Source organism: Carassius auratus, chromosome 21, assembly GCF_003368295.1.
Source record: "Carassius auratus strain Wakin chromosome 21, ASM336829v1, whole genome shotgun sequence".
Lineage (NCBI taxonomy): Eukaryota > Metazoa > Chordata > Actinopteri > Cypriniformes > Cyprinidae > Carassius > Carassius auratus.
The window spans coordinates 14,593,837-14,621,822 of record NC_039263.1 but is presented as its reverse complement, the minus strand read 5'-3'; the positions used below and the strand labels follow the sequence as shown (position 1 = coordinate 14,621,822).

Sequence of the window (27,986 nt, the reverse complement as noted above, 5' to 3'; positions counted from 1 at the left end):
CCCCGAACATCTGGGTATAAATATGCCAGCATGGCATCTGCTCACTCATTCTGTTCTTTGGAGTCGAGAAGCGTCTCAACCCAGTCAGAGGCAATTCAGAGTTGTGGAATGAAGGACACAACATTTCCGTTCCCTCCATCATCTTCACTCCCAGTGGGCTAGATAGGCCTCTGGCCTGATAGGCCGTTAGGTTCGCATCCACAATCCAGTAGGTGATCCTTTGTCTGGAGATAGCATTCCACTTCTGCTGTCCTCTTTGAAGATCCTCCACCCTCTTGGAGGCAGGAGAGCACAAATCTAATGCCACATCTCAGAAGGTCTGCCGAAACGACTCCAACTCAGATGAACTACCCCCTTCAAGTGGAGATCCTCTACACAACTGAGGTTGGTCAGGAAATGAGTGGCATGCAGAGACCTGAGTCTTTGCTGGCTCCAAAGTAAGAGATGACTGGCAATGGGAGCGAACATCACCCTGGTGGTTGATTTATGCACCTCTTGCTGTGTTGTCCATCCAGACCAACATGTGCTTGCCTTGGATCAAGGGTCAAAACCACCTCAAGGCCACTCCTGCACATAGAAAAAAGATGTCCTCCCAAAAACTGAAGGTATTGTGATACAATGGTGTGATGACATGCCCATCTTGGGACTCAGGTATGAAGCCCGTGCTGAAGCGGTCTCATATGCATCAGTCCCAGTGGTGTGACTGCGGCTAAGGACACCATATGCCCCAGGAGCCTCTGAAAGTTTTTGAGAAGGAATGCTGTTCTCTGCTTGAGTGCCCTCAAGCATTTCAGCACCGACTGGGCACAATCCTGGCCTGCAGTCATCGTAATCGAGTCCAATTCTAAACTGAGAAAAGAAATACTCTGCACTGGATAGAGTTTGCCCTTTTCCCAGTTGACCCAAAGTCACAATCGGACTAGGTGGTCAAAGATCCCAGACCTAGCCCACACCGCTACAGGAAGTATTTGATGGCCTCCATTTGCTTCTTCACCGTGGAGAACTGCTATGCAAATTCTTCCACGGTTTCGCCAAAGAGACCAACCTGTGAAATGGGAGAGCCAAGAGAGCATACTTTCTCAGCTTCCCACATCTCAGCCAGGTTGAGCCATAGGTGTGGTTCCTGGACCACTAAAGTGGCATTCCTGCAGTACCTATGGGTTGGGACCACCCTCATGCAGCTCTTTCAATGCTTTGGCCTGGTGGTCCTGCAGGATGGCCATAGCATGCAGGGCGGACACAGCTTGTCCAGAATGTGCTGATGGGAAGTGCCTCGCTAGCAGGGCACAAACCATCCACATGTGCTACCCAAACAATGAATACAATTGAAAAAAGGAAGCAAATTAGGATTAATAATTGATGGAAAAATTTCCTAGTTAATAATGAATATAATCTAAAGTGTTACTTTGTATACTATTATAGAATTTATTAATGATTTGAATTAGCTTTTATTTTTTGCTAAATTTTCATTTTGATTTTACTATTTTTAGTTTTCAGTGATTTTTATTTTTATTATTATCTTCATATTCTTTTCAGATAAAGATTTATCTTATTTTTTTAAGTTTAAGCTTTTAACATTGTTCTTTTAAAATGTATACATATTTCGAAAAGGGTCCTGTTATGCTCTTTTACAAAGTCTTAATGTTGTTTTGTGGGGGGGGGTACTAGAACATGTTTGGAGGTTCGAAAAACGCAAAATTTATCACAGAATTTACATTGTTACAATACCTTTCTCCCTACCCTGGCACAAATGGCTCGGTCAGTTCTGGGTTTGATGAAGGCCCGCCTTCTGAAAAAAAAAATGTGACATGATTGGTTAGCTGTCCCAGTGCGTTGTGACTGGCGAACAACTTAGACAGTATTTCAGTGTTGCGAAGCTCCGGCTGCTCCAGTATAGTTAAGGATGGTGTCAATATTACTATATCAATTTGAAATGGATTCAGACCCCAAAGAAAATGAGCAAGAGGATCATGCAGAACATTTGCAAGCCCGTTTATTGCAAGAAATATTAAAGTGGTAACTAGGGTTGGACTGATAGACGATGGCTGATAGACATCATGATGTTGAACAAGCAGCAGTACTCACCACACATTTGTCAGTGGTGCTCAGAATCTACAAACCATTTGTCATCATCCTCAGTCATCTCTCATACTTACTCTGTTTATGTGGTAAGTGAAATTTTATGTACTGTAATGTAATAGGGAACTGTTAGCAATTGTTGTTTGTTATCCATGGCTTTCTGAATATGGATTCCCACTTCGGGCACACCCCCACCCCCTGAAAAATAACTGCATTTACTACAGATTATTGCAATGGTAATATGTATTGCGTCTATGAAAAAAATTCTGAAATTCAGAAGGTACTGAAAATATGCATTGCTGTCAATTTTATTAGGTATTTATGAATAAATGTATGTATTACAAAATATGAAGTACTTATTCTTCATCATCGTCTTGTCTGATGAAGCACCCCCCCACCCCCGAAAACCATTCAAATTTAGGTTTAAATGATATTACACAATGATATACACAAAACTCCGGAAAAAAACTCCAAACTCCAAACGAGACGTTTGTTGTAGTTTTTGAATAGTTGTTTTTTTTTTTTTTTTTTTTTTTTTTTTTTTTTATGAAATATCTCCCTTTAGACTTGGCTTTGAGGTTTGTAACTCTGTTGCTCTTTTTTATGTCCAAAAATACACACTGCACACTTACTAAAATTCCAAAAGTGAAAAAGCATAATACGACCCATTTAATATTTAACTGTAATGTAATGGCTGACAATTCATATTTGCCATGACAGGAATAAATTAAACATTTTAAATAAAATCAAATAGAAACGTTATTTTAAATCGCCGTCAAGTTGTCGTCAAGTCAACATAAATTGACGTTTTTTAAGTTTTTCATCTAATGTTACTATTAAATTTGTATATTTTAGATTTATTTTTGGTTTAAAATCAACGAAATAGATTTTTAGTTGTTTGAGATTAAATTTTGTTAACATTAACAACACTGGTACCTTGCTGATATCATTCATGCATGTGTTTCCTTAGAGAATTAACTCTGGACGAGCCTCCACAGACATGCTGGACTGGGATGTGCGGTTACCCTCAGCTGGTCACCCAGGTGCATGTGTTAAGTGCCGAAGGCCTGCAGGGCCAAGATGCCAATGGAGGTATGTCTAGTTTTTCTATATACAGTATAACAGATATATTGCAGTGTGTTTTTAGAGGGACAAAATCCAATATATGAAGGTCAGCACTTTTTAATTTACCTCAATAAAGTTTATAATTTATCCTTGTAAAAAATATATTCTTTCTTCTGGATGTGATTATACTTATAACAATGTGCAGTTGATTTCTTCTAATGGACCCTGAAATCAGGGCTCTATAATCTGCAGTCATATGCATTTTTAAAAGGTAGTTCACACAAAAATGCATTTATTTTTATTTTATTTTTTTCATCATTCAGTGCAGTAAATGACTTTTGGTGAATTATTCCTTTAATTCATTATAGATTCAGACACATATGCTGCTTAATTTTTACATAGAGAAATCTCTTTTGGCCACACACAGAGCTACAGTGCTTGATCTCCCACAAGACACTCTGACTTCTGCACTTGAGGTACTGACTTAGCATCTAAATGTATCTCCCTCCCCTTATAGAAATGTGATCAGATTAATCTGAATTCTGAAATGTCTCAAAATCGGTCACACTTTATCTTGTTCATTTGTAGGACTGAACAGTAAAAGTCTAGAAATCATTAGCATTATTTTTTTAAATACATGTTTTTGGTGTGACTAGCTTTACTTAATGCTCCAGTGTCTTTAATTCTCTAGTGTCAGTTTGTTTCCTTTGTTACACCTCAGAACTCTGGTTTTAGATTTGTGTTTATTAGTGACACTCTCTTATGATAAAGCATACAAATCACAAATAACGAAACATGCAAAGACAGTCTACCAAGATAAAATCCACAACAATTCCAGAGATATGACAGTGAGTCTTTTATAACATGTTAAGTGAAAGAATGAATGAATGCAAGGATTTTTATGGAGGTTAATTTTTTTTTGATGATGATGAAAGGTTAGAGTTTAGTTTGTTTGGTTGTTCAGAGAAAACTGGTGTTTTCTCCACCTGAGTAGTAACTTAGCAGTGGTAAACAGGTGGGATTCACAGTGGTGATGAAAATATACAGTAATGATGGGAGAACTGGGGGAAACTGAACTCCGATTATTTTAGTGCATTTGCATTGTTTTTGTTTCCATATGTGCACTACAAAATGCATTTTTTGCAATTTATCATCTGTAGAACAAGACATTTATTCTAGATTTGTTTTCAGTGAATATATATCAAATATAAATATATATACACTACTCTTCAAAAATGTGGGGTCAGTAAGACTTTTTTATTCAGCAAGGTTGCATTATTGATTAAAAGTAATTATGGCAGTAATTATATTTATAATGTTACAGAAGATTTAGTTTAACTGCTGTTTTTATTTGTAGTAATGCCTGCCTGCTGAAAATTCATTTGTAGTAATATGTACTGTAACAATATTACTGTTTTACAGGGTTTTTGATCAAATAAATGCAGACTTGGTTAACATAAGAATAAAGAATAACACTTAAATCAAACAGAAATATTTGGTTAAAAGTTGTTTAAATATTTTTTTATTAGATAACAAAATGACTGATTCCGGAAGTATTTTTGCAGTGTGTCATTAGAAGAGATAGCATATCCATGCTTTGAACGCTGTGATATAAAGTGTGATATAATGTGTTGCTGGCTCATGTCTTTTTTTTTAGCCTCTGACCCATATGTGATCATCACCTGTGAGGGGGAGAAGGTTCGCTCCCCTGTGCACAAAGACACACGCTGCCCCAGTTTTGACGTTAAAGGAATATTCTACCGCAAAAAGCCAAAGGAAGGCATTCACATCGAGGTGAGTTGGAAGTATGTAATTACATCTCTTCCTCTTTCAGTCTTTTCCACAAACTGCTACAGATCTCCTCCCTGTACTGGTATGTACACTGATCTGTTCCTCTCACCTTATTTCTGTTTATCTTCTCTATTTCTCCTGCTTAACCCTCCTGACTGCTCCATGATGAACTCAGATCTACAATAAGAATGTGATTGTTGACACCTTCCTGGGTCAGGTGACCCTCTTTAGTGACCCTAACGACCGCCAAGAGCAGCACACGGTCTACCTTAAAGACAAGGGTAGTCGTCAAGACAACAACCTTCCAGGAACGCTGACTGTTCGCCTGATCACCTGCACCACTTTAAACAACATCTGATCATGCATCCTTCCACTTCACTCTCTCAGCTTGTGTTCCTCGTCCACCCACAATGCCTTTAGCCCACATCATTTTCTAGAGATTTTTTAAAAATGAACTGTTAGTTCAAAATGTAATTCTGTCACCAGATCATGTCATTTCAAACCTTTTGCTGTTCTTTTTTCAGTGGAGCAAAGAGGCATAAGTTTAATAAATCTTATTGATCACATCCATAATGCCCTTAAAGTTATAGTTCACCCAAAAATGAACATTCTGTCATTATTTACTGAAGCTGATTATACCTGGGGCTACTTTTTGAGCAATTTTGTTGTTTCCCACTGAGAATGGGTTAACATTTTTATCTGGATATCTTAGATTGGTTGTGGGCCCTGTGTCTCTCCTGGTTGCCCACTGATGGCAACATTGTTCAAAAAGTTGCCCCGTGTATCATCAGCCTAATCCTCAAGTTGTTCCAAACCCGTATTAGGTACCTTTCTTCTGTTAAACACAAAAGAAGATATTCTGAAGAATGTTCACAACCAAACAGTTGACGGTAGCCATTGACTTCCATAGTATTTTTTTTCCATTGTATGGAACTCAGTGGCTACCGTCGATTGTTTGGTTCTTCAAAATATCTTCTTTTGTGTTCAACAGAAGAAAGTAATTTGTACAGATTTGGAAAAACTTGAGGGTGTGTAATCGGTGAACTATCCCTTTAAAAGCATAATTAAAATAGTCAATATGGTATTTTTTTAATCTTTTGAAGCCATGTGAGGCATAGACCTTAGTCACAGTAGCACTACATTAAATCTTTGACAGGAATGAAAGAATGAAAGCAAGGTTGTGAGGGATAGAGGTACGGTGTGTTACGGTTGTTTAACATCATACCGATGACAAAACGTCTTTCTCAAAATATTTCAGTAGACAAAAACTCCATAAAACTGTTTTAGAGTTGTGAAGATGATTATGAACACATGCCATTGTATAGACTATATACCTCACAGCCTCGTTTTCATCCATGTTAAATTCAGTATGGTGTCTAGTCTGACTAATGTCTGTAGACTAAAATGTAAGCCATTATTCAGTGATAATCTTCCACTCCAATGAGCTTTTATCTTGAGAACTACTGTGACTGCATTGAATCAGTGAGTTGAACTTGTTCAGTTTAATACATGAACGAATCGTTCATCCTTTGAACCTTTTCTTTTTAGTGAACCGTTTAATCTGATTCACAAATCAGTTCTTGAGTTCTAACTGAATGACTTCAGATCCATGATTCATTCATTCACCTTCCCATGGTTCTCGATTTAACGGTTCAATGGAGTGGAAGATTATAGGTGAATAACGAAATGATTTCAATTTCGCTCAATATGGCTATCGTTTCAATTCAGAAGATTTCAGATAAGTTATATGGACCACTTTTATGATGTTTGGAGCTCGACAGACTGATGTATGAAAAAATAGCTGCATTAAGCTTCCAAAATGATTCTTTCATGTTCCAAGTTTGCAACACGATGATGAGTAAATCATGACACATTTTTAATTTCTGGGTAAACTATTATTTTAATTCCACCCAGTCGTGATCAGATAATGTAATAATAAAGGGCTATGCATTGTGTTTGCATGAGCAGTTGAAGTGGTCTAAGGTAGAAGTAGGTCCTTTAGGAGTACTAGTCACATGATCGACCACGTCCTGTCTGCCAGAACACTGAATGCAGCCCAACCCTGAGAAATGATTCAAATTCGATTTTTACCTTGTCTGTCTTCCTATCCCTTCTCTCCTCCACACATTCAGTCATCACATACTCAGTCAGTGTCAACATGTGTGTCCGTTCACAGTGACATGGACGTCCACCTGATTACAGAGACCTTGACTTTAGCAAGACCTGATCAGCTCTCATTTAGCTGAAAGATTTCAGTGACCTGTGGGCCGCAGCGGGCTCCTCTTTGGATTCTCCGGGTCGTGTCGCTTAGCAACAGGAGTCTGGAATAGAGCCTGCTGGAGCGTGAAGACTCCAGTGGACTCACAATACCAAAAGCCCACCCGGACTATCTGCCATGCCATTCTTTGCCTGAATACATTGATGGGCATTATAAAAATGCCTGGAAGTTTGATCAGCATTTTAACTTTGTGTATGTGTGTGTGTGTGTGTGTGTGTGTGTTTGGGTGACCAGATAGTTCTACATCTCGACAAAATTATATTTAAGATGACATTTTTATTAATATTAGCCTAGTTAAAAAGCTGTTATTATTAGAAACAAGCAGCACTATTTTGGTTTTTAGTCATATTTTCAAGTAGCATTAAGCCTCATTTTAATTTTATTTTATTTTAGCTTTCAAACCAATTTTATTTACCAATAACAATTACCACTCTGCTTCAACCCAGTAATAGAAGTTATTCCATTGTCCTCACAATACTAAAAAGTATTGTGCAAATAATTGCACAAAAAAAAAAAAAAGATGACAAATTAGAAGTTTTATTGGCTGCCACTTTTACAAGTCATTGTAAAACATCAAATGGAGAAATCTTAAGCTAAAAATATTTCCCTTTATTTACAACATGACAGTTAACGTTTAAGTTTGACTCATTGTAGTGTGACCAAAAGGTCAAATATATCCAAGCCTTTTTATATAACAGTGTTTATTAAATTTACATCTGTTTTTAGACCCCTTTGAGTTCAAAACAAGTAGCAAATCAGGCCAAATTGTGCTTATATTGTATTAACAAGCATGTATCCCTATATTGTTATTGTAGTTGTCTGGTCACCCTAGTGTGTATGAGTGTGTGTGATCCACACTCAAAGTAACCTAAGGACCATTAAAGGTTATGCATGTTTAAATAAAGGGAAAACTCTTTCAGTGCTAGCGGTGCTCAACGGATGAAGAGCAGGCCTTTGGACCCACAAATATCTCTGGGTTTACCTCACCCTTGCTCTGAGGAACGCGAGACTGGCGAGAAACAAGGATTTGTCTGTGTCTTAATGACTTTCTAGTCAGATTCCTGCCAAACAGCATGTGCCATTGTTTGAGATAAGCAACAACTGCTGCACGATTGCATCAACAGATATTCTGTACTTAAGAGAAGATCCCTCGTTTTTTTTCTCTCAACTTCTCTTGACGATGAAGAACTACACTTTAACTACAGACACATGGTGACTATCTTCACCAGCTCTGTGTCCTTTCCAATGGCTAGTCGTGCTGTTCCACAAGAGACTGCTACAGAACACTTTGTGCACTACAATGTCTTTGTTTATGCTTTTAGTCACTATACTGTAAGTGAGTTTTGGAAAGCAGAAATAAGTCCACATCCATCATTTATCATGGCTGGATATGTTTTAGCATCCTCTCATGTGTCTTTTTACTGGAATGACTGCTGCACTGCTGTGATTTCTGCACTGTTGTGAGCTGAAAATGTGAAGATTTGTTCCTTCATAACTCATATTTGCAAATTTCAGTTCATATTAATTTATTTTATAGTGCTTCTGAATTATTATTTTTGTTAGCTTGTGCAAGGTTTCTTTAATAATCTGTCTGAAACAAATGTGAAGTCCAAATTGTATAGGCCTTTTTAACATTTTGTGTCAAAAATGTAGCATAAGAATCTCAAACATTAGGTTATAATCACTAATGTTTCTAAAGTTTGTAATGTTTGTAAAGTTGAGCCACTGATCCAAATGAGTATTGACACTCAAACCTAGTTGAGCAAGAACAGATTGGGAAGTAGGAAGAAGAGCATCATAAAGAGGCCACACAGTGTTATATCCCGGGTTTGTACAAATGTGTGCCAATCAGAGTAACAATGTTGGATGAAAAGACCACCCTCAAACCCCATGGATTAGCCTTTGGCAAAATGTGGTACATCAGAGACAGACTGATTTTATTCAAGGATAAATGAACTTTTTCTTTAGCTCCATTTTATTTCAGTTTTTATAACACCAGATTCAATTGGAAATCCACAGCAATTGTCGTTGTTTTACATCATGTGTTCCTCCACAGGCCAGATTACGATGGGTAAACAGGATTTATCATGAAAAATGTATTGTCTTTGAATAGATTTTACTTCTCTCCTTTTGACCTTTATGTATGACTGATTCAGATAATATAAAGTAAATTGGACTGAGAATAGAAGTGTTATATTGATAGTATAAAAGCAAACAGAAGAGAATTCAAATGAAGTATAAGACAGCAATTTTGCTCAAATGTGTATTTTTTTTCTCTCTCATATATTTATTCCCTTGAAGTCTAACACTGTGGCTCTATCAAAACATTGCTCTGTTTGTTTGAGCAATCCGACCAGCAACACTGGCTTAACCAATGGGGCGAGTGTGGGGGCGGGGCTCTCTGTTTATCTGACCAATAGCAGATTAGGGTCTTGTTCTGGGATTTGTGCAATTCTTTTAAGTAATGTGTGCAGAAATTACACACCTTATACCTTTTAATCTGACTAAACAAACTAAAATATGTCTCTTTAGCTGTTAAAGACAACAAAGCTTTCATTCTTCATTCTCTTTGTTTCATACAAAGCTTCAGTTTATAGATTTTTTTTATGTTGTTTTTGGTTTTTTTGGATGAGAGTGCTGTGAAAGATGCCAGTGTGCCAGTACAGTTGGAGCCATATGCATTGCCTGTGAATTTTTATTTTTTTGCCAAATAACACTAGTGGCCAATGGCATATAATAAGAACTGTTGAAGTTTAAAAACCTTTTAATGTAAAAAATGTTCTGGTGTACTTTTTTTTCTTCTTCTAATGTAATTTGATTGTCAACGTTTTCTTTAATTATTATTGACACAAGTTTAATTTTGGCCATATGACAGAACAACAGAGTTTAAATTAGAAGGTCCTGGTTCACTCAGATTGTAGTGCATGCTTCAGATCAAATAGAGGAACTTTTGCCATGTCGTGTCAAGTTGATCTTGATGCTGTTTCCATGTGCAAGTGTAATTTTACAATGCATGTGGGTTTGTGTTTGTTTAAAAACAGGATTTATACGCAGTATGAATTTATACGGTAACATACACTGTTTGCGCAGCTAATGCAAAATATGTACAGTATGAAGGAAACATAAACATATTAGCAGAGATTGTCCAGTTTCACTCTCTTGCATAATTTCTTCATAATTTGAACATGTATTATGTCTGTAGAGACTTTTAACTACTGTAATCACGAGGCAAGTTCGAGTCCTCTGAATCACTGGCATTTTTTTTTCATGTGAATGACGTTCCCGAGTGTCTCTGCTGGCCGTTATTTGCTCTCTGTGATGTTACTGGCTCTTTGGCCTTGACTGCTGCATGTACTTTGGCTGAGTGAACCTCTTTTCTTCAACACACGTCCTCACCAGTGCTATCATGCCATGTTGGACTTTCTCTAAGCATCTTGATAGAATACAGCCTTAATAACCAGTGAATGCTTGTGGAGCGAGTGGATTTTATCGCTCTTTGTCATTTTTTGACATGGGTCAAACGTCCAGAGAATGAGCTTGTGATACTCTTGTATTTTTTCTGCTGATGTTGAACTTGAAACTGATGTATGTATACATAAACAGAAATATAGAAAATATCTTGCATGGTATAATTCTATGAAATGTAGCTGATATTATCTTTATAACAAGTATCTTTTATCAGCATTTTATACTCTTTTTGTTTACTGTTTTATATCTAGCCATTGAATCTTGTGTTCTAAAAAACAGACAGAAAGACACACACATATATATGCTATATCTTTACTGATTGTAGGTTTTCTGTATCTTATCTCTGTTTAAATGTGTTTTATTTTGTGTTTAAGTCTCTCCTGGGTTACACTGTGGTTATTTGATATACTTAATTGAAGTACTTATTTTTTCGTTTTGTATTTTGTCAACTTGTGGCATGACTTTGAAATAAAAGATAAAAAATTGTATTGCAGTATTTCTGTTGTTCCACGCATCGGGATGTTTTATGTGAAAGAGTTTTTTCTTTATTGTTTTTTGTTATTTTTTTCCCCAACTCGCCAATGCTCTGCTATTCTTGGTACCTCGGTCAAATTACATAATAGTTGATTAATCTATGTAGTGTTTTATTTCTTTTTTGTGTGCTTGTGTTTGTGTTTTTTTTTTTTTTTTTTTTTTTTTTTTTGAGGATATGAAGAAGACTTTTTCTTTATTTTCTCATCTCACTATTGCTTCACAATTCCTGTTAACTTGGTCAAATCACATCACTTTTATTTTATTTTATTTTATTTTATTTTATTTTATTTTATTTTATTTTATTTTATTAATATAAACATAAATCTGTTTAATTATGAATTATTTTAATTTTGTTTTGTTTTGTTTTGTTTTGTTTTGTTTTGTTTTGTTTTTTTGCTTTGCTTTGCTTTGCTTTTTGCTTTGCAACATAAAGACCAGTCCACGAAATCAATGACGTGTGAAAAAAGTCATATGATTATTTCAAATTTAATTCAAAGTTCAAATTGAACCTCCTAATTTTACTTCCGATTCTTTTAAAATGTTTCTGATGTTATTTCTATTTAATTAGAATAATTAGAATTGAAATACTACTTTAATATTATATATATATATAAGAATTGAAATACTACTTTAATATTATATATATATATATGTTTTTCAAACTATTGAAATAGCCTTGACTATGAGGCATTTTACCGCATTATTTACTGTATCACTTTGAATGGAGGTTGTATACTTTGGATTCAAGCCATAGTCATTTAAATTTGACATTCATTGAATCAGACACACCCAGCATCCATTTATAGATACAAAAGCTTGACCTTTTCATGTTCAGTTTGCAGAAGAGCTTGAGGCATGAAAGAGTAAGCGGAAACTTTAGATGAAGTGACCAGCAGATCTGTGTGTCAAGCCCTTCCCTCCCCCACAGTGACCGCCCGCTGCTAGCCCCGCCTCCCTCTAAGCTGGGTCAGGAGTGCCATTGAAGGCGACGCTGAATGCTGCCACTGCTCTCCTGCTGCATTACCCAGCATCCCACAGCAATAGGTAGCCCAAAGTAGGAAATACATAAGAGGACAACTGCAATGACTTAGAAAGAGTGTACTTTATCGTCTGATATAATTTGCACCTGTCGATCACCTGACAGCAGACCATCTCTTGAACCTGGACTTGTGGACATAGAGGTGCAGAGATAGAAGAAGAAGAAAAAGAAGAAGGAAAAGCAGGGTGCAAGACAAACACTTGAGTCACTGTGAGGTGAGTAAGTGTTCAAACTCGGGGCTTAGCCGTCCAGCACCTCATACTCTTTTGAAGCTTTACAGAAAGCTACTTACTGCTGACTCTTTTCTGCTCTGCCGTGCTCAGTACCAGGCCTCAGGAGAAACCATTTATACTTTGCTGTAACATAACATGATAATATAACATCTTTTTCTTAGTGTTTTGTCTTTTTTTCCCAGTAAAAATATCTAAACATCTTTCAAATGAGACTCATTTACCGCAGAAGTGAGATTGAGTAATAATTATAAGACGTGAGAGACAGAGTAAGACACAGAGGATGTGACTGTGTTAATCTGCCTCTGGCACTCACTGAGGTGCTGGATTAAGCAGTTAAGAGTTTAGAGGGGCACAAGATTTAAGACATTTAGTGAGTCTTGGCCCAGGGCAAACGACCGCTTATGAAACAAGCCAAATAAACATTTGACCTATAAGTCTAGAAAAGCATGAACAATAGGAAACACGTTCATTGGTTATTCAACATTTCACTGTTAAGTTATTCAGTGATTTCAGGCGCATTAATTCTAAGCATCCTATGTCCACGATGTTCTTTGTAACAGTCACAAGTGCATTGTGGAATGTAATTATTAGCAGAGTGCTCCTCAAAATGTGTTTCTGGCATTAAACTGATCCCAAAAAGTGTGAGATTAGATTTAGTTAGGCGAGAAAAGCCAGACAGTTTAAGATCTATAATCTCTTTTTATGCGCTAGAACAATATAGCGAAAACTAAATTTTGCTTGTAAAACTTTAACAATTAGTATCCTCGGTTCCCAAACAATAAAACATTGTAATTAAAAGGAAAGTTGATGTGACACAGTTATAAACGTGCCTCTGTTCCTTTTGTGGGGTGCGTTGCATCCATCCCAATCTAAATTTGTTCATATTTACAAAATACATTCACGCTGGTCAGTGAAAGCTTTGGAAGTCTTTTCTTTGTTCTTTTGCCAATCAAATAAAAGATAAAGAGAATGAACAAATCACAGATTCTTGATTTTACTGCATTTTAGAAAATGTCCCAACTTCTCTGGAATTGGGGTTGTAGTTTAATTACTTGTAAGTGTGGATACCCTGGATCCCTTGACCAAAATGCAATAGTGTTTTTCCATTGGCTTTTCATACCACTTTTGTTACCAACAAAAGTTTATGATTCTCACACGTTTTGTTCGGCATGATAATCATCACAAATACATTTCTTCAGTTGTCCAGTCTCCAAGAGCTAAACGTAGGATATAAATGATCCACAACATAAACATATATATAAACCTGTTAGGTTTTGATTATCATGCCTATCATGTTAAAATCATGTGTTTTAAAACCATATCATTTTAAACTTCTGATATAGGGTTTTCTGACTGCACACGTCTGAAGCACATGCACAGAAAGAGGCTCTCACTCGTCATGTGAGTACTAAAGTAAGTTCTCTTTCATGCCTTATTGCCTAAACAGTCAAATACACACATTTATATGAAAACCACATATAAGTTAAAGAAACACGGTGGGTTATGTCTGTAAATGTAAACATCTGGGAAAGAAATTGCATGACGTATTAGATCTGTGTATTGAGTGACAGCAGCATAATATTCTGTCTTTATTGTTAATATAATATAATAAAATAAAAACAGAAAATTACTGCTGTAGACTGAATAACATCTATAGCTTTAATAAGAAGAGATTTCTTACTTGAATGCAGATTTGAAATGCTTAAATGTGAAGATGAACATTGTGGATTGTGTGTGGCTGACTCAGGACGAGATCTTTGCTAATACTGCAGTGTCCATCAACAGTCGTGGGTGGGGCTTTTATGGATGACATCACATTTTACGTATTCTTAGAACGGCTTGTTCTCAGACACTGCTTATGATTTATGGGGATTAAAAAAAGGAGCAGGTGGATTTTTTGCGTTATAGGGTGGTCTATACACACACTGCCAACACACATTGATGTTTAAACAATAAGTAAAAGAGAAATTTGCATAATTAGTGCACTTTAAAAAACTTTTCCTGAAAGTTTGAGGTAAAATAGTTTGTGAGTTTATCCGTTCAGAGTCATGGTGTTTTATAATGATGTTTCCCAAAACCTCTGTAATCCAATTTAGCCACTTGTTAGCAACCCCCGTTTTTAAATGAAGTAAAAGCTTTAAAAACATCACAAGCAGGTATTGTTTGTTATGTATTTATGTAGAATAAAATGTAAAAATATATTGAGCCTGCTTAACCACAGACATTACGTCAGTCATTGAAACAAAAATCTTTGACTTCAGAACGATTGAACCAGAAGTGCTAAAATGCAGAACTGTATATAAGCAGCTAGAATGGACACATGATTTGTGAAATCATTTCTCAGAGTATCCTTGCTATGAGCATATCTGTGTTTGAACATGTGACACACCGACATACTGTAAGTCCTCAATGTTTGAAAACTCAAATGAGCAAAAGTGCGACTCCCGACATTTCGGTACCAAAACATTAATTAATTTAGGCATTGTACCACTTCTCTGATTTTGGTATTTCATTAACAAATATTCTTACTGAGTGTGCCATCTTACTGAGTGTGCTACATTCTCACATCTAACCTCATAAGAGTGACATGGACATCAAATTCTAAAAATAGATCTGTGAGGCAGCAAAGCCAGGTATTGTTTATGATGTCTGCTCATGACGCAGGTGAAGTACTGTAGTAATCAGTTATGCAGTGTTGAAAGACAAAGCTACGCATAAGGAAATGGTTCAGCCGGAATATTCAAATTATAGTTTGCTTAGTGACGAGCTTATCCAGAGGAATCTGTGTAAGCTAAAGGCTCCCGCTGCTCACCTGACCTGCTCTGGGCCACATGGGTGCTGCTCCGCTTAACCCTGTGGAGTCTGGAGCATTGAATCAGTTATTTTATTATGTAATATATCTGCCATGTTGATGTGTCGACTCAGGACAATATAATTGTTTCTTATGTGAGCTGAAAATGGGGTCAAATAGAACACGTTGAAAATCTGAAAACAAAATCTCTTATTTCAAGTTATTTCAACTTAATTTTTATAGTAACTGTAATGAACCTGGTTTGTAGCCTTCTGTCCATTCACCACCAGAATTTGCCTGTGCTTTACATTTGACTCTTGCACCACTTAGACTGTCACATCACAGATCACCCTGGAGTACAGTTCCCACAATGCATCTCACTGATTGCACGCACTTCTGAGTCCAATCACACACTACATAAGGCTCTCTCTCTTGCTCATCTGGGCAGAGTGTTGTTATCATTTAGGGTTCGAGAGCGTTAGCTACATTGCAGAGCCTTTTGCCTGTTTGAGTTTCATTCTGTGTCTTAGCCTTCCTTCAACCATTCTAGTTCTCTGCCTTAGAACTTAGCTCCTAGTCTTAGTTCAAATCCTAGTCATTTCATGTCTTAGCTTTAGTTCAATCATTCTAGTTTCATCCCATGCCTCAGCCTTCTGCCTGCTTTAGTTTACCTCTCTTATCTTTCCCCTGTTGGACACTGTCTACCCCTTGCTTGATCATCGCCTGGATACGGATGACCCCATCCGCAGAAGCCTCTTCGTCTTGTCTCCTCTGTTCCTGTTTGCTGCTGTCTGATCTTAGCCTGTTTTACCATGTGGTCTAATAAAGCTTTGCATTTGGATTTGCACATTTCCTGTTCTGTCGACTCAGTAACAGTAACAAAGCTAAACATACATTACATATATTTGTTTTTAGTTTTTTTTTTTTTTACAGGCCAACTTAGTTCTATGAACATGAACAATTAACAAACATGCCCAAAACCAAGCAAACTTGTAAATAAACAATATACAAAAGTGTTTTTATACAGTAGTGGCTAAAATTAGAACTCTAGTATTTTCACCAGTTAAAAATTGTTTAGTTTTTAGTAGTTTGTAGCTGTAGTTTGTCAGTAGGAAATATCAGTATATGTGTGTGTGTGCGTATGTGCTCTTGTTTTGGTGGTCATGGGTATGACACGGGTATTACAAGGAGAGGGTGACTTATGAGGACATAACCCATGTCCCTATTTTTCAAAACGCTTATAAATCATACAGAATTAGTTTTTTTGAGAAAGTAAAAATGCACAAATTTTCCTGTGAGGGTTAGGGTTAGGTGTAGGGTTGGTGTAGGGCCATAGAATATACAGTTTGTACAGTATAAAAACCATTACACCTATGGGATGTCCCCACTTTTCACAAAAAGAAACGTGTGTGTGTGTGTGTATGTATGTATGTGTATATATATATATATATATATATATATATATATATATATATATATATATATATATATATATATATATATATATATAATTACAGCAAGTAACTTGCAATGGAAGTGAATATGGCCAATTTTTCTATAATTTAAGCTTATCTTTTTTAAAGCACTTCAATTAAGCCTTCTGTTCAAATGTGTCTTATTAGCAATTTTTTGCAGTAATTTTAAGTACTTGGGGATCATGGTATTGCATTGTGATGGCAACAGGGTTGTATAATATACATTTACACAAAGGGTTAGTTAGTGATTTTATTTTATTTTTTACACAAAATTCAAATGAAAACGCACATTGTTTACATCTTATGGTTATGCTGTTGAAATAGTAAGTATTCACTTCCATTGTGTTTTACTGTAAAACCCAAATCTTTTCTTCATTAAAGAAAAGGAGGTATTTAGACAGTACATGGTATTTTATTTTTATGACAATAATCAGCATTATGCCACAAGCGCTGTGGACTAAGCTTAACTTGAACTGAACCCAGAATGTGGAATATATTTCTTTAATGCAAGTTCTTTCATTTTTTGATCAAAAGATCTTGAAGATCAGCAGTGGCTTGAAGATTCTGAGGATTGAGATCTGATTATTCTTAATGATCAGACCTTAGACTGCATTTGAAATGCATTCAAAGGTGCACAAAACCTTACCAACACAGAGAAAGACTACAGAGTTATTCTTGAACATTGGCACTTAATCACGGTGGTGAAAAGCTTAGACTCGAGACTGTGTGGGGTTGACAGTGCAAATTGTTCCTTTGACCTACTCGGCAGGCCAATTAGCAGAATGCACAGGTTCATCTAAGCTGTCTATCTGCACTCCTGACAGCTCTTTCAGTGATGTTATAATAGCGACAGTTATTTCATTGCCTCTCAATCGTAGAAACGTTTGATCCATTAGCTTCTTCTTGGCATTGTAAGTGACTAATTCCAGACCACAGTCTATTAGCTTTTAAATCAGTGAAGGAAGCTCACTGTCTTGTGGGTTTCATGGACTGTGCTTCATGCTGGTTGTAATGACATGTAGTGTGTAAGGATTTAAGGAAGCTCCCCCTGAATAATACTATTATTGGATCTGCTTCCAGAGCTGTGTAATTATCCTCAGTAGCACATGGTGTTAATACATACATCAAGTATATTCGGTATCAGGAAGTTGCTTTAAGCAACTACAAGAGGTATGTTATTTAAAAGGCATTCTGAATTAAATCCTGTAGTACGGATAATGTCTTTCTAACTACCATGGTGTGGAAAGTCTCGGTCTTATCTTAAAACTAACCCTGATTTGTGGTGTTCATTGCAGGGTGGGATGCCACAATGGCTGATCTAGCATCCTCAGCTGTACCTGACTGATTATTTCCCATAATACAGAATTTGATCAGGGTGTCATTTAGCACTTTAGGATGTATGTATAGTGCATTACCGTTCCAGTGTTGAGGATGAGATTATTTATTATTATGTATTTGTGTTTAAAGTAATTAATGTTTTTATACAGCAAGGATGCATGTACAGTAATAGATTTAAAAAGAACTCAAACTTTTGGATGGCAGTGTATGTACAGTAGAGAAGAAACAAATCTTACAAGAGATATGTATCAATATCTCAATAAGCAAAATATCAATAAGCTATTGTTGGTTATTTAAATGTATCAAATGAAACTGCTTTTATTCATTTATTTGTTCATTTGTTCATTTGTTTATTTTTTATTTGCAAAAAGGTTTATGGCTTATTTAAAATGTCAAATACTAAATATAAACCTGAACTGCCATTACTAACAATGTTTATTATTATTATTATGATTATTGTTAATGTCTCTGTTGTTATCATACATGATTTCACAGATGGAAATAGTAATGAACAATGCTTCATCGATTTAAAATATTTGAATGTTAACTAATACACAAGTGTCATGCCAGAAGCAGTAGTGATGAATTTTATGGGCTTAGGAAACAGATGAATGTACTGTATGCCTGCACTGACCTATTCCTGGTGTTTAATGAATTGTTCCTCTATATCTTAGCACATGGAAAAGCTGACCTTTATGTCCTCTATGCTTGCTTGGTCTAGTCTGTCTCTGGCAGTGTCTTGTAGTTTGACCCACATTGTTAATAGAATTAGCTCTTCTGTGCTCTGCAAAGTTAAAGATGTTTTTGGTCTTTAACATTTGGGGGATCCGTAGATCCTTTCTAGTAAAACTATATTGTGATAATGTAATTTTAAATATGCCCCAACAGGGTCGTTTTAATATTTATGATGCATTGAGAATCTCTGATCAGATGCTAGAAAATGTGTCTTCAGAGTATACTTCTGCTATTCTGATAAAGGTGCACAGGTTCTTGCTTTTATTAAAAAGATCTTAATATCTTTTTTAATAATTGATTGCAAAGTCCTAGGGTGTGGAACGTGCTGTCACATAAACTCTGTTTCATTTCTATGGATACATTTATTCATTTCTTACACCGCAGCAGGTTTTTTTGACTTTGCTTTGATCTTTTTAACTCAATCTAATTTTACTTAATTTTAATATCTTTTATTTATTTATTTTATCTCCTGTTTTTATCCTGTATAGGTCCCTCACATAGTGACTTCTAATGTCAAAGCTCTAAACCAGAAACATGGTCATTCTGCAACAGGTAAGGTTCTTATGCTCTTGTTCAATGTTCAACTTCTTTACTTTTTTACCCTAAAATTTAAAATCGATCATTTATGTGTTCCAAACCTGTTGGAGTTCCTTTCTTTCTTTCTTTTTTTTTTTTTTTTTTTTTTGTCGAGCACACAAGAAGATATTTTGAAGAATGTTGGTCACCAAACTGCTGACAGTAGCCACTGAATACCATAATATGGAAAATAATAATATGGAATCAATGGCTACATCAGCTGTTTGGATACCAACATTCTTAGAAAAATGAAAAGAAACTCATACAGCTTTGAAACACGTGAAGGGTGATTAAATGACAGAATTTTCATTTTTGGGTGAATAATCCCTTTAAATTGCTGTTTTTGCAATAATTTGTGAATGTATCAATTTGCAATGACAAAGATTTGGTTTTTGATGGGTTGTTCCATAGGGGGACTATGTCTGGTTGGACCACAGAACAGGTCGTGAGTTTGGCGTCCCTGTAGGTGCCGTGGTCAAATTCTGTGACTCGGGTCATATCCAGGTCTTAGATGATGAAGGAAAGGTGGGCCTTTCAGTGTGTACTACTCTTAATAGTGCCCAACATGTGAGAAAAAAACAATGAGTGAACCATAAATGTTCTTTATCTACTTATTACTAAACGTCTGTGTTTTCCCCTTATGTAGGAGCACCGGATATCTCTTCAGAATGCTACAAACATCAAACCTATGCACCCAACCTCCATTCATGGGGTGGAGGACATGATCCGTCTCGGGGACTTGAATGAAGCTGGTATCCTCAGAAATCTCCTGATCCGTTACAACGACAGGGTCATATATGTAAGCGGGACCTTTAACATTTCTCTGTCTGGTAATGTTTATTTTATAATTGTGGAATCTAAGGCAGCATGGGAAACTTCATGATTGGGTTAAAAAAAAAACAGATTTACTCACCGTCAAGCCCGTCAAGGTGTATGTAACTTTGTTCTTTCTGACGAATAAAATCTGAGTTATGTCCTGGCTCTTTTAATATTTATTATGGTGGTGAATGGCTGTTGAGATTTTGAAATCCAACAAGAGGCATCCATCCATGATAAAAAAGTACTTCAAACGGATTAATAAAGATTTGGTAATAAAAATATATATATTAAAACTTCATGAACTAATATATTTTAGTTTATGTTACACCTAACCCTCCAGAGCCATATGAAGTATTTTTTATTTTTTTCTTGATGGATGGATGCAGTTTTTTGAGCTGTAAAATCTCGACACCTGTTCACTGCCATTATAAAGCTAGGAAGAGCAAGGACATTTTTTCATATAACTCCTGTTGTATTCGTCTGAAATCATATACACTCAGGATGTATTGAGGATGAGTTAATCATGGGGTAATTTTCATCTATGGGTGAACTATTCCTTTAACATCCCACATTGCATCAAATTAGACCACGAAGACTGTACCATAATGTTAGCTGATAGTCAGATTTGTATTTAAGGCTTATTTGGACAACTTTAAAGAGATGTTTTTCTCACTGTATATCCTCTTTCAAGAAGAATAACATCAGATTATTAAAGTAAAAATGCTGATTTTAAATTGCAGATGGCATTGGCTTGTTTCTCCTTAGTATTAATTCTAAGTCACCAAAATACTTTTTATAAGATTTTATGCTCCAAAACTCATTCATTCAGAAATCTAGAGTGTTATTAGAATATTGGCATTGATTTATGACTGTAAAATGTATGGAGACCAACACATTTTACCTTCGTTGTAGCACTTGCTGAATATGAAATCAGGGCATGTGTTTTCATTCCGTAAAAAGATTGAAAAAATGATTTGTTTTCGTCTCTTAGATGGTATAGCTTCTTTGCTCATTGTTTTTGTTTCAGGCTGCAGAAAATTTGCTTCATGAAATGTGACCTTTTATTTTGTTCCACCAATGAATCCCCAATTGTAACTTTGTCATAGGCTGTGTATTTGTCAATTGGCATAAGCAAAATGTCCTATTGTAGGGTCATTGCTCTTTTCATGAGGTACACTGCTATTAGGATCCATTTGGATGAAAATGTGTTCAAGCTGCTCAGATTTATTTACTTTTTATCTTACTAGAATGTTTTTTCAGCCTTCTTTTTTGGTGGTATGAAGCACTTGTAGTAAATTGATGGGTCTTTGTAGTAAATTGATGGGTCTGATTGACTGATAAAAAACACTAGTTGTCACCCACAATGCATAAACTGTGCTTTGTCCAAATTTGTATTTTGATTGTATTAAAGATATATACAGTACAGACCAAAAGTTTGGAAACATTACTATTTTTAATGTTTTTGAAAGAAGTTTCTTCTGCTCATCAAGCCTGCATTTATTTGATCAAAAATACAGGGAAAAAAAATTAATATTGTGATATATTATTACAATTTAAAATAAATGTTTTTAAATTTATTATACTTTAAATTATTATTTATTTATGTGATGCAAAGCTGAATTTTTAGGATCATTATCACATGATCCTTTAGAAATCATTCTAATATGATGATTCATTATCAAAGTTGGAAACAGTTCTGCTGCTTAATATTTTTTCAGAACATGTGATATTGTTTTAGGATACTTTGATGAATAAAAAGTAAAACAACATGTTTAAAAAATATAAATATTTTTTTATAACAATATACACTACTGGTCAGTAATTTGGGGTCAGTATTTTTTTTCTTTCTTTTTTTTCAAATAAAATCAATACTTTTATTCAGCAAGGATGTGTTGAATTGGTAAAAAGTGATAGTAAAGAAAATATATTATTAGAATATATATTATTATAATTTATTGTTTTTTTTTTTTAAATAAATGCAGTTCTTTTTAACCTTTTATTCATCAAATATATTAGACAGCAGAACTGTTTCCAACACTCATAATAAATCAGAATATTAGGTTGATTTCTAAATGATCATGTGATAGACTGGATGTTACATGTGACACTGAAGGCTGGAGTAATGATGCTGAAATTCAGCTTTGCATCACAGGAATGTTTTTAAAGTATATTTCTAATAGAAAAGTATTATTTTAAGTTGTAATAATATTTCACAGTATTAATGTTTTTTCTGTATTTTTGATCAAATAAATGCAGGCTTGATGAGCAGAAGAAACTTCTTTCAAAAACATTAAAAATAGTAATGTTTCCAAACTTTTGGTCTGTACTGTATGTTTCAGTGATGATATTCAGCAGAGCAAAAGAGCTGAAACATGGAAATTCTGTCATGGCATCAGTTTGAAAGAGGAACTGGAAAAACGATGTCACACGATGATAACAGCATGTTGTGCAAATGTCATAGATGTTTATGCAGTGTAAAAAAAATCAATACAGTTAATATTTAAACTAACTTATAATACTTGTATCTGCATATTGAGGGAAGTATTTTAACTCCTTCCCTTCCAATGTCAGCTACTGCCAGCATTTTTGATCATTTTTAGAAAAAATAAATAAATAAATGATTGTCCCGAGAATATTTTTTTATTATATGAATAACTGAACATGCATTGGGTCAGACGCAAGAGAGCCTCTGCTTTTAAACAAAATTAAATGTTTTATTCTAGCTTCATACATTGTTTTTAATCAACACATGAATGTGGGCGAGTTTCATGAAAAAATAAACATTTGGAATAAAAAGCTTGTTTTTGTAAAAGATTACATCTGGATCAGATTCAGAATGATAATCTAATCTTATATTAAGTAGATCATAAAGTTTCCTTTATGTAATTATATCTAACCAGAAATGACTCGTATGTAATGACAGTAATGAATGATTCACTGACTGAACGAGTCTGATTCAAACATTTTGATTATCAGTGGCTGAAACCATAACAATTTAAGATTTCCTTTTATCCCAAACAAGTTGTTTGACTATAAACATATAGAAATGTGAGCATACATGTTCTGACATGGATATATACTTATTTTTAACTTTTGTGAGCACATGAGAGTTATTAATAGAAACAAAAGCACACGCAGACAAATATTCAAATATTGCAATTGCGAATACACAATGGTGTACCACGAGGACTCATATCAGGATATCAGGGTGTGATATCAGCTGTGTGTTCGTGCACCACCTCAGGAGATGAGGTCACTTGTGTTTGCACATGCAAATTTCCCCCGACTGTCACCAGCGGATTTTAAATTATTGCAAATGCTCTTTGTTTAGTTTTTTCCCAGTCTGGAGCCCTGTAACCACTCAATTATGTGTTTATAATAACGTATTTCAGACGTACACAGGATCAATCCTGATAGCGGTGAATCCGTACCAGCTCCTGCCCATCTACACCCCTGATCAGATCCGCCTCTACACAAACAAGAAGCTAGGAGAGATGCCACCACACGTCTTTGGCATTGCAGACAACTGCTACTTCAGTATGCACAGAAATAACAAGGACCAGTGCTGCATCATCAGGTAAATCACAGCCTGTAAAGGTTTAGGAGAAGTTTAAGTGTTCTTTATTTTTACCACAATGTAATTCACTGGTTAGTGCCTATAACTGTGTTGACTATGTGCGTGTTCAGCGGTGAGTCTGGAGCTGGGAAGACGGAGAGCACCAAACTCATCTTACAGTTCCTGGCAGCTATCAGCGGCCAGCACTCCTGGATTGAGCAGCAGGTTCTGGAGGCCAACCCTATTTTAGAAGGTCAGATCATCATTAACCTAATGACATAAACCTTACCTGTCTGACACGGATCTAGTGATTGCCAGCCCAGCGGTAGCTTCTGTGCTAAGTCACAACACGGCCCTGTGATCTGCTCTATTAGTAAAGGAGCGTTCGCACTGAATGCGATGTAGAGTGACAAGGCAACTGGACATCATCAATTTTTAATGGGAATAGGTGATTTCTATGATTTTAAGTGGCTTGTGAGCTCCAGCAATTTAATCACTGTCAGTGTGAACGGGGCTTAACGCTTCTTGTTTCTGTACCTTATCAGAACATATGGATTCATGCCCAGCTTCTCACATGCATAAGCCTCATGAGCAAGCTTCAGGCTTTGAGCCAGAGCTCAGGCTGTTTGTTTACCAAAATGTGTTGATAAACTAACACTTGTGTCATTTTTTAATTACACTGTACTTTGAAAGGATGGTGGAATGCCAATCAGGAGAGAATTGAATATTCCTGTAAAATTAGTTGAAAAAAACTTTTGTAATTTGAATTTTATTTTAAGAAAGTAGGAATAAAAATACAGTTGAATACAGTTTTATTATTATACAGTAATAAAATAATCTTAATTAATAAAATTAATAATATATCATTTTTAATTTTCATTTATCTGAATTAGTTGTCATTCATCGGTTATTATTTATACAGTAGCATGTCCAAAAGCATTACAATATATTAATAAATTATGTTTGAAATTTAAAATGAAACAAATATATGTAAAATTAATATACACATACATATACACATGCATATACTGTATGGGCCATTCTACAAAATTGGTCCAAAATCAAAGTTGGAAAGGTCTTGTCATATATATATATATATATATATATATATATATATATATATATATATATATATATATAGAATATACTGTATGCAAGAAAGGTATATTAATATGTAAATTCAAAGTGTGCATATATAGAGAGAGAAATTAGAAAATGTTTTCTGCAGTGTATTCTCAGTTCAAACTGATGATTAAAAAAAAAAAGCCAAATTTGAAATCACAAATTTGTTGAACCCTGTATGAAAGTCAGCAGGGCTTTGTAACTGCAGCAAATACTTTGCTGTTCTTCTGTGTCTTCATAATGTCTTCAATAAATGTCTAAAACTGTGGGATGAAGATCTGTTCCTTTGTTTACCGTGTTACTGCAGCATTTGGTAATGCCAAGACCATACGCAATGACAACTCCAGTCGGTTTGGAAAATACGTAGAAATTCACTTCAACAGACGAGGAGCTATCGAGGGGGCAAAGATCGAGCAATACCTGCTGGAGAAGTCTAGAGTTTGCAGACAGGTGAAAGAGGATCGACAGAACAAGTCTATACAGTATATCATGCAATTGATTATGGTGATGTCAGTGATGTGTTTATATTTAAATGTCTTTTCAGGCAGCCGATGAGAGGAACTACCATGTATTTTACTGTATGCTGGCAGGCATGAGCCCTGATCAGAAGACTAAATTAGGCCTGGGCCTGGCCTCAGACTACAGTTATCTTACTATGGTGAGGGCCTGTTTTTATCAGACCACTAATGCACATTTATTCATTTTCTTTTACCTTATGAAATAATTTCAATATATCTTTCCATCACAGGAATAGTTTTCCCAACAATGAATAGTTCCAAACCTGAATGACTTACTTTCTTCTGTGGAACATAAAATGTAGTTATACTGAAGAATAAAAAATGTTAATAAATGGGTCTGTCTTTCTCAAAACATTCTAAAAAAAAAAATTTAAAATGGTGTAAGTTGTATATAGTTGGCCCATATGAATTGTGCTCCAGGTCTTCTGAAATCATATTGACTGCTTTATGATACTTTTATTGTGCTTTTAGTCATTTTGAAACAAGAATAGGTCATACAGGTTTGAAAGAGTAAATGATAGCAGATTTCTGAGTGAACTGTTCCATTAATATAACAAGAAAACATATCTTACTTGTTGATATCTGTCTAGTTGCAGTAGAGGAAACAAGAGAGTGTGTAAAAGGCTTGCGTGTGCATGTCCGCTCTATCTTTCTGTCTTGGCCCGTCATCCAGGGAAACTGTACAGTGTGTGAGGGGAGGAGTGATATGAAGGAGTACTCCAGCATTCTGTCAGCCATGAAGGTCCTGATGTTTACTGACAGTGAAAACTGGGAGATCTCCAAACTGCTGGCTGCCATCCTGCATATGGGCAACCTGCGCTTTGAAGGTGGATAGTGTCAATGGAAGATGTTATTAGTAATAATTGTTCACCCACAGAGGAGACAGGTAAATTGCATGTCTGTGTTGCCCCAACAGCTGAAACACTGCAGAACCTGGATACCTGTGTGGTGGTCCACTCACCTGACCTGGCCAAAGCAGCCATGCTGTTGGAGGTGAGGTTCATGTGAATGCACCAGAGAGCTTTAAAGTCGCATGAATGGCCATCTGAAACCTATTCCATTCTGTGATATTTGTTTGAGTTAAACATATGTATGTTCATTTCCATCTCAGATTGGAAAAAAATAAATAAATAAAAAGGTAACTGCAACTATATTCCTTGTAATATGCGACTTCATATCTCACAGTGAGTCTTCCTTGATTTAGTGACTTGTATCTCACAGTTTGTCTTCCTATACAATTTTAGTTATTGTAATAGCGATTTTATATCACAAAATTTGACTGTTGCAAATTATTGTTACTGTATTAAGCAATTTGACTTTCTATCTCACAACTGATATTTTATTTATCATAATTGTGACTTTATATCGCACATTGTGACTTTATTTCACAATCTGACTGTTTTTTCCATTATCGTGACTTTATATCTCAGCTGTATATTTTCCATCTCATAACTGCAACTTTACTTCTCATATTTGTTATTTTATATCTCACAATTTGTCTTCTATACAATTTTAGTCCTTGTAATTGTTACTTTATTCCAAGGAATGTGACTGTTGCACATTATATATTAGAATATATTTAACAATGTGAGTTTGCATCTCTTAATTGTGACTTTAAATTTCACAATGTGACTTTTTTGTATTATTATAACATTATGACTCAACTGTATTTTTCCATTGCATAACTGCAACTTTATTTCCCATATTTATGACTTTATATCTCACAGTGTCTATTTATATCTCATTATGTGACTTCCGTATGATAAACTTTATCTAGCTTCCATAGAAACAAGATATTCAAGACTTTATTTTAAGCTGCAAAATTAAATGAATGGTGAAAAGTGGGCCTTCATTAGTAGATGTTGCAAAATTATGCTCAAATAGCATTAGTTAGCATTAACCAGTAGACCACACAACCTAGGTAAGGTCAAGTAATGTTCGCTGAATATTTTCCACTGAAGGATTGTGTAGAATAACGAATATGAATAAAGTAAAAGGTCATTGCTCTGCACTAACTCTGTACACGTCTTTTAGCTTTGGTTTAATCACATTTTTGCATCCAGCTATTGCCATCTCATAGCTGCTGTTACTTGAAGGGGTTTGTTTCTGCTGTCTTGTTCAGATTCATCTCTCTCATTAGCTCTGTGGTACTGCGTTATCTGTGTAGTTGAGGGAGGGGAGTTCGAGATAAATGTAGTCATTAGCGAGCATCAGACTTTCATTCTAATGTTATTATCGTACAGCGTGACGAGTCTGTTCAGACTTCCTGCCGGCAGCACTCTGCTGTCAGTCTTCATGATTTCTACTTCTTTCTGCATATTTCCACTGTCCACAATATTTGTTCTGTTTTCAGTTTGATTTAAATGGCTGCGGCTCAATGCCATCTTAAAATCATTTTCTTTGCTTACGTCTGCCCCCGGGTGGTATGATGAAATACATCACAAGTGTAATCAGAAAGGATAATTGAGAATCAGAACACTTTACAGTGCACCATATTTTAATTACACTGTAAAAAAAAAAATTATGATAATAATAAATAAATAAAAACTGCTTGTAAAATCTCTATTTA

General features: G+C 35.5%; 2 protein-coding genes across 2 annotated transcripts in view; both read left to right on the top strand.

Annotated features, from left to right (window-relative positions):
- The window catches only part of capn5b (calpain 5b), a 29,639-nt gene extending 23,875 nt beyond the window's left edge, over window positions 1-5,764 (top strand). Inside the window, exons 11-13 of the mRNA XM_026196209.1 lie at window positions 3,050-3,171; window positions 4,802-4,938; window positions 5,111-5,764. Coding sequence (XP_026051994.1) covers window positions 3,050-3,171; window positions 4,802-4,938; window positions 5,111-5,293 — 442 coding nt within the window. The 3' untranslated portion in view covers window positions 5,294-5,764. The remainder of the gene's footprint in view (window positions 1-3,049; window positions 3,172-4,801; window positions 4,939-5,110) is intronic.
- Window positions 5,765-11,879: 6,115 nt separating this feature from the next.
- The window catches only part of LOC113038626 (unconventional myosin-VIIa), a 36,384-nt gene continuing 20,277 nt past the window's right edge, over window positions 11,880-27,986 (top strand). The window contains exons 1-10 of the mRNA XM_026196208.1: window positions 11,880-12,469; window positions 19,315-19,378; window positions 19,814-19,927; window positions 20,049-20,201; window positions 23,614-23,798; window positions 23,909-24,030; window positions 25,207-25,349; window positions 25,444-25,557; window positions 26,091-26,244; window positions 26,334-26,410. Of these exons, the coding sequence (XP_026051993.1) occupies window positions 19,361-19,378; window positions 19,814-19,927; window positions 20,049-20,201; window positions 23,614-23,798; window positions 23,909-24,030; window positions 25,207-25,349; window positions 25,444-25,557; window positions 26,091-26,244; window positions 26,334-26,410 (1,080 nt within the window). The 5' untranslated portion in view covers window positions 11,880-12,469; window positions 19,315-19,360. The remainder of the gene's footprint in view (window positions 12,470-19,314; window positions 19,379-19,813; window positions 19,928-20,048; window positions 20,202-23,613; window positions 23,799-23,908; window positions 24,031-25,206; window positions 25,350-25,443; window positions 25,558-26,090; window positions 26,245-26,333; window positions 26,411-27,986) is intronic.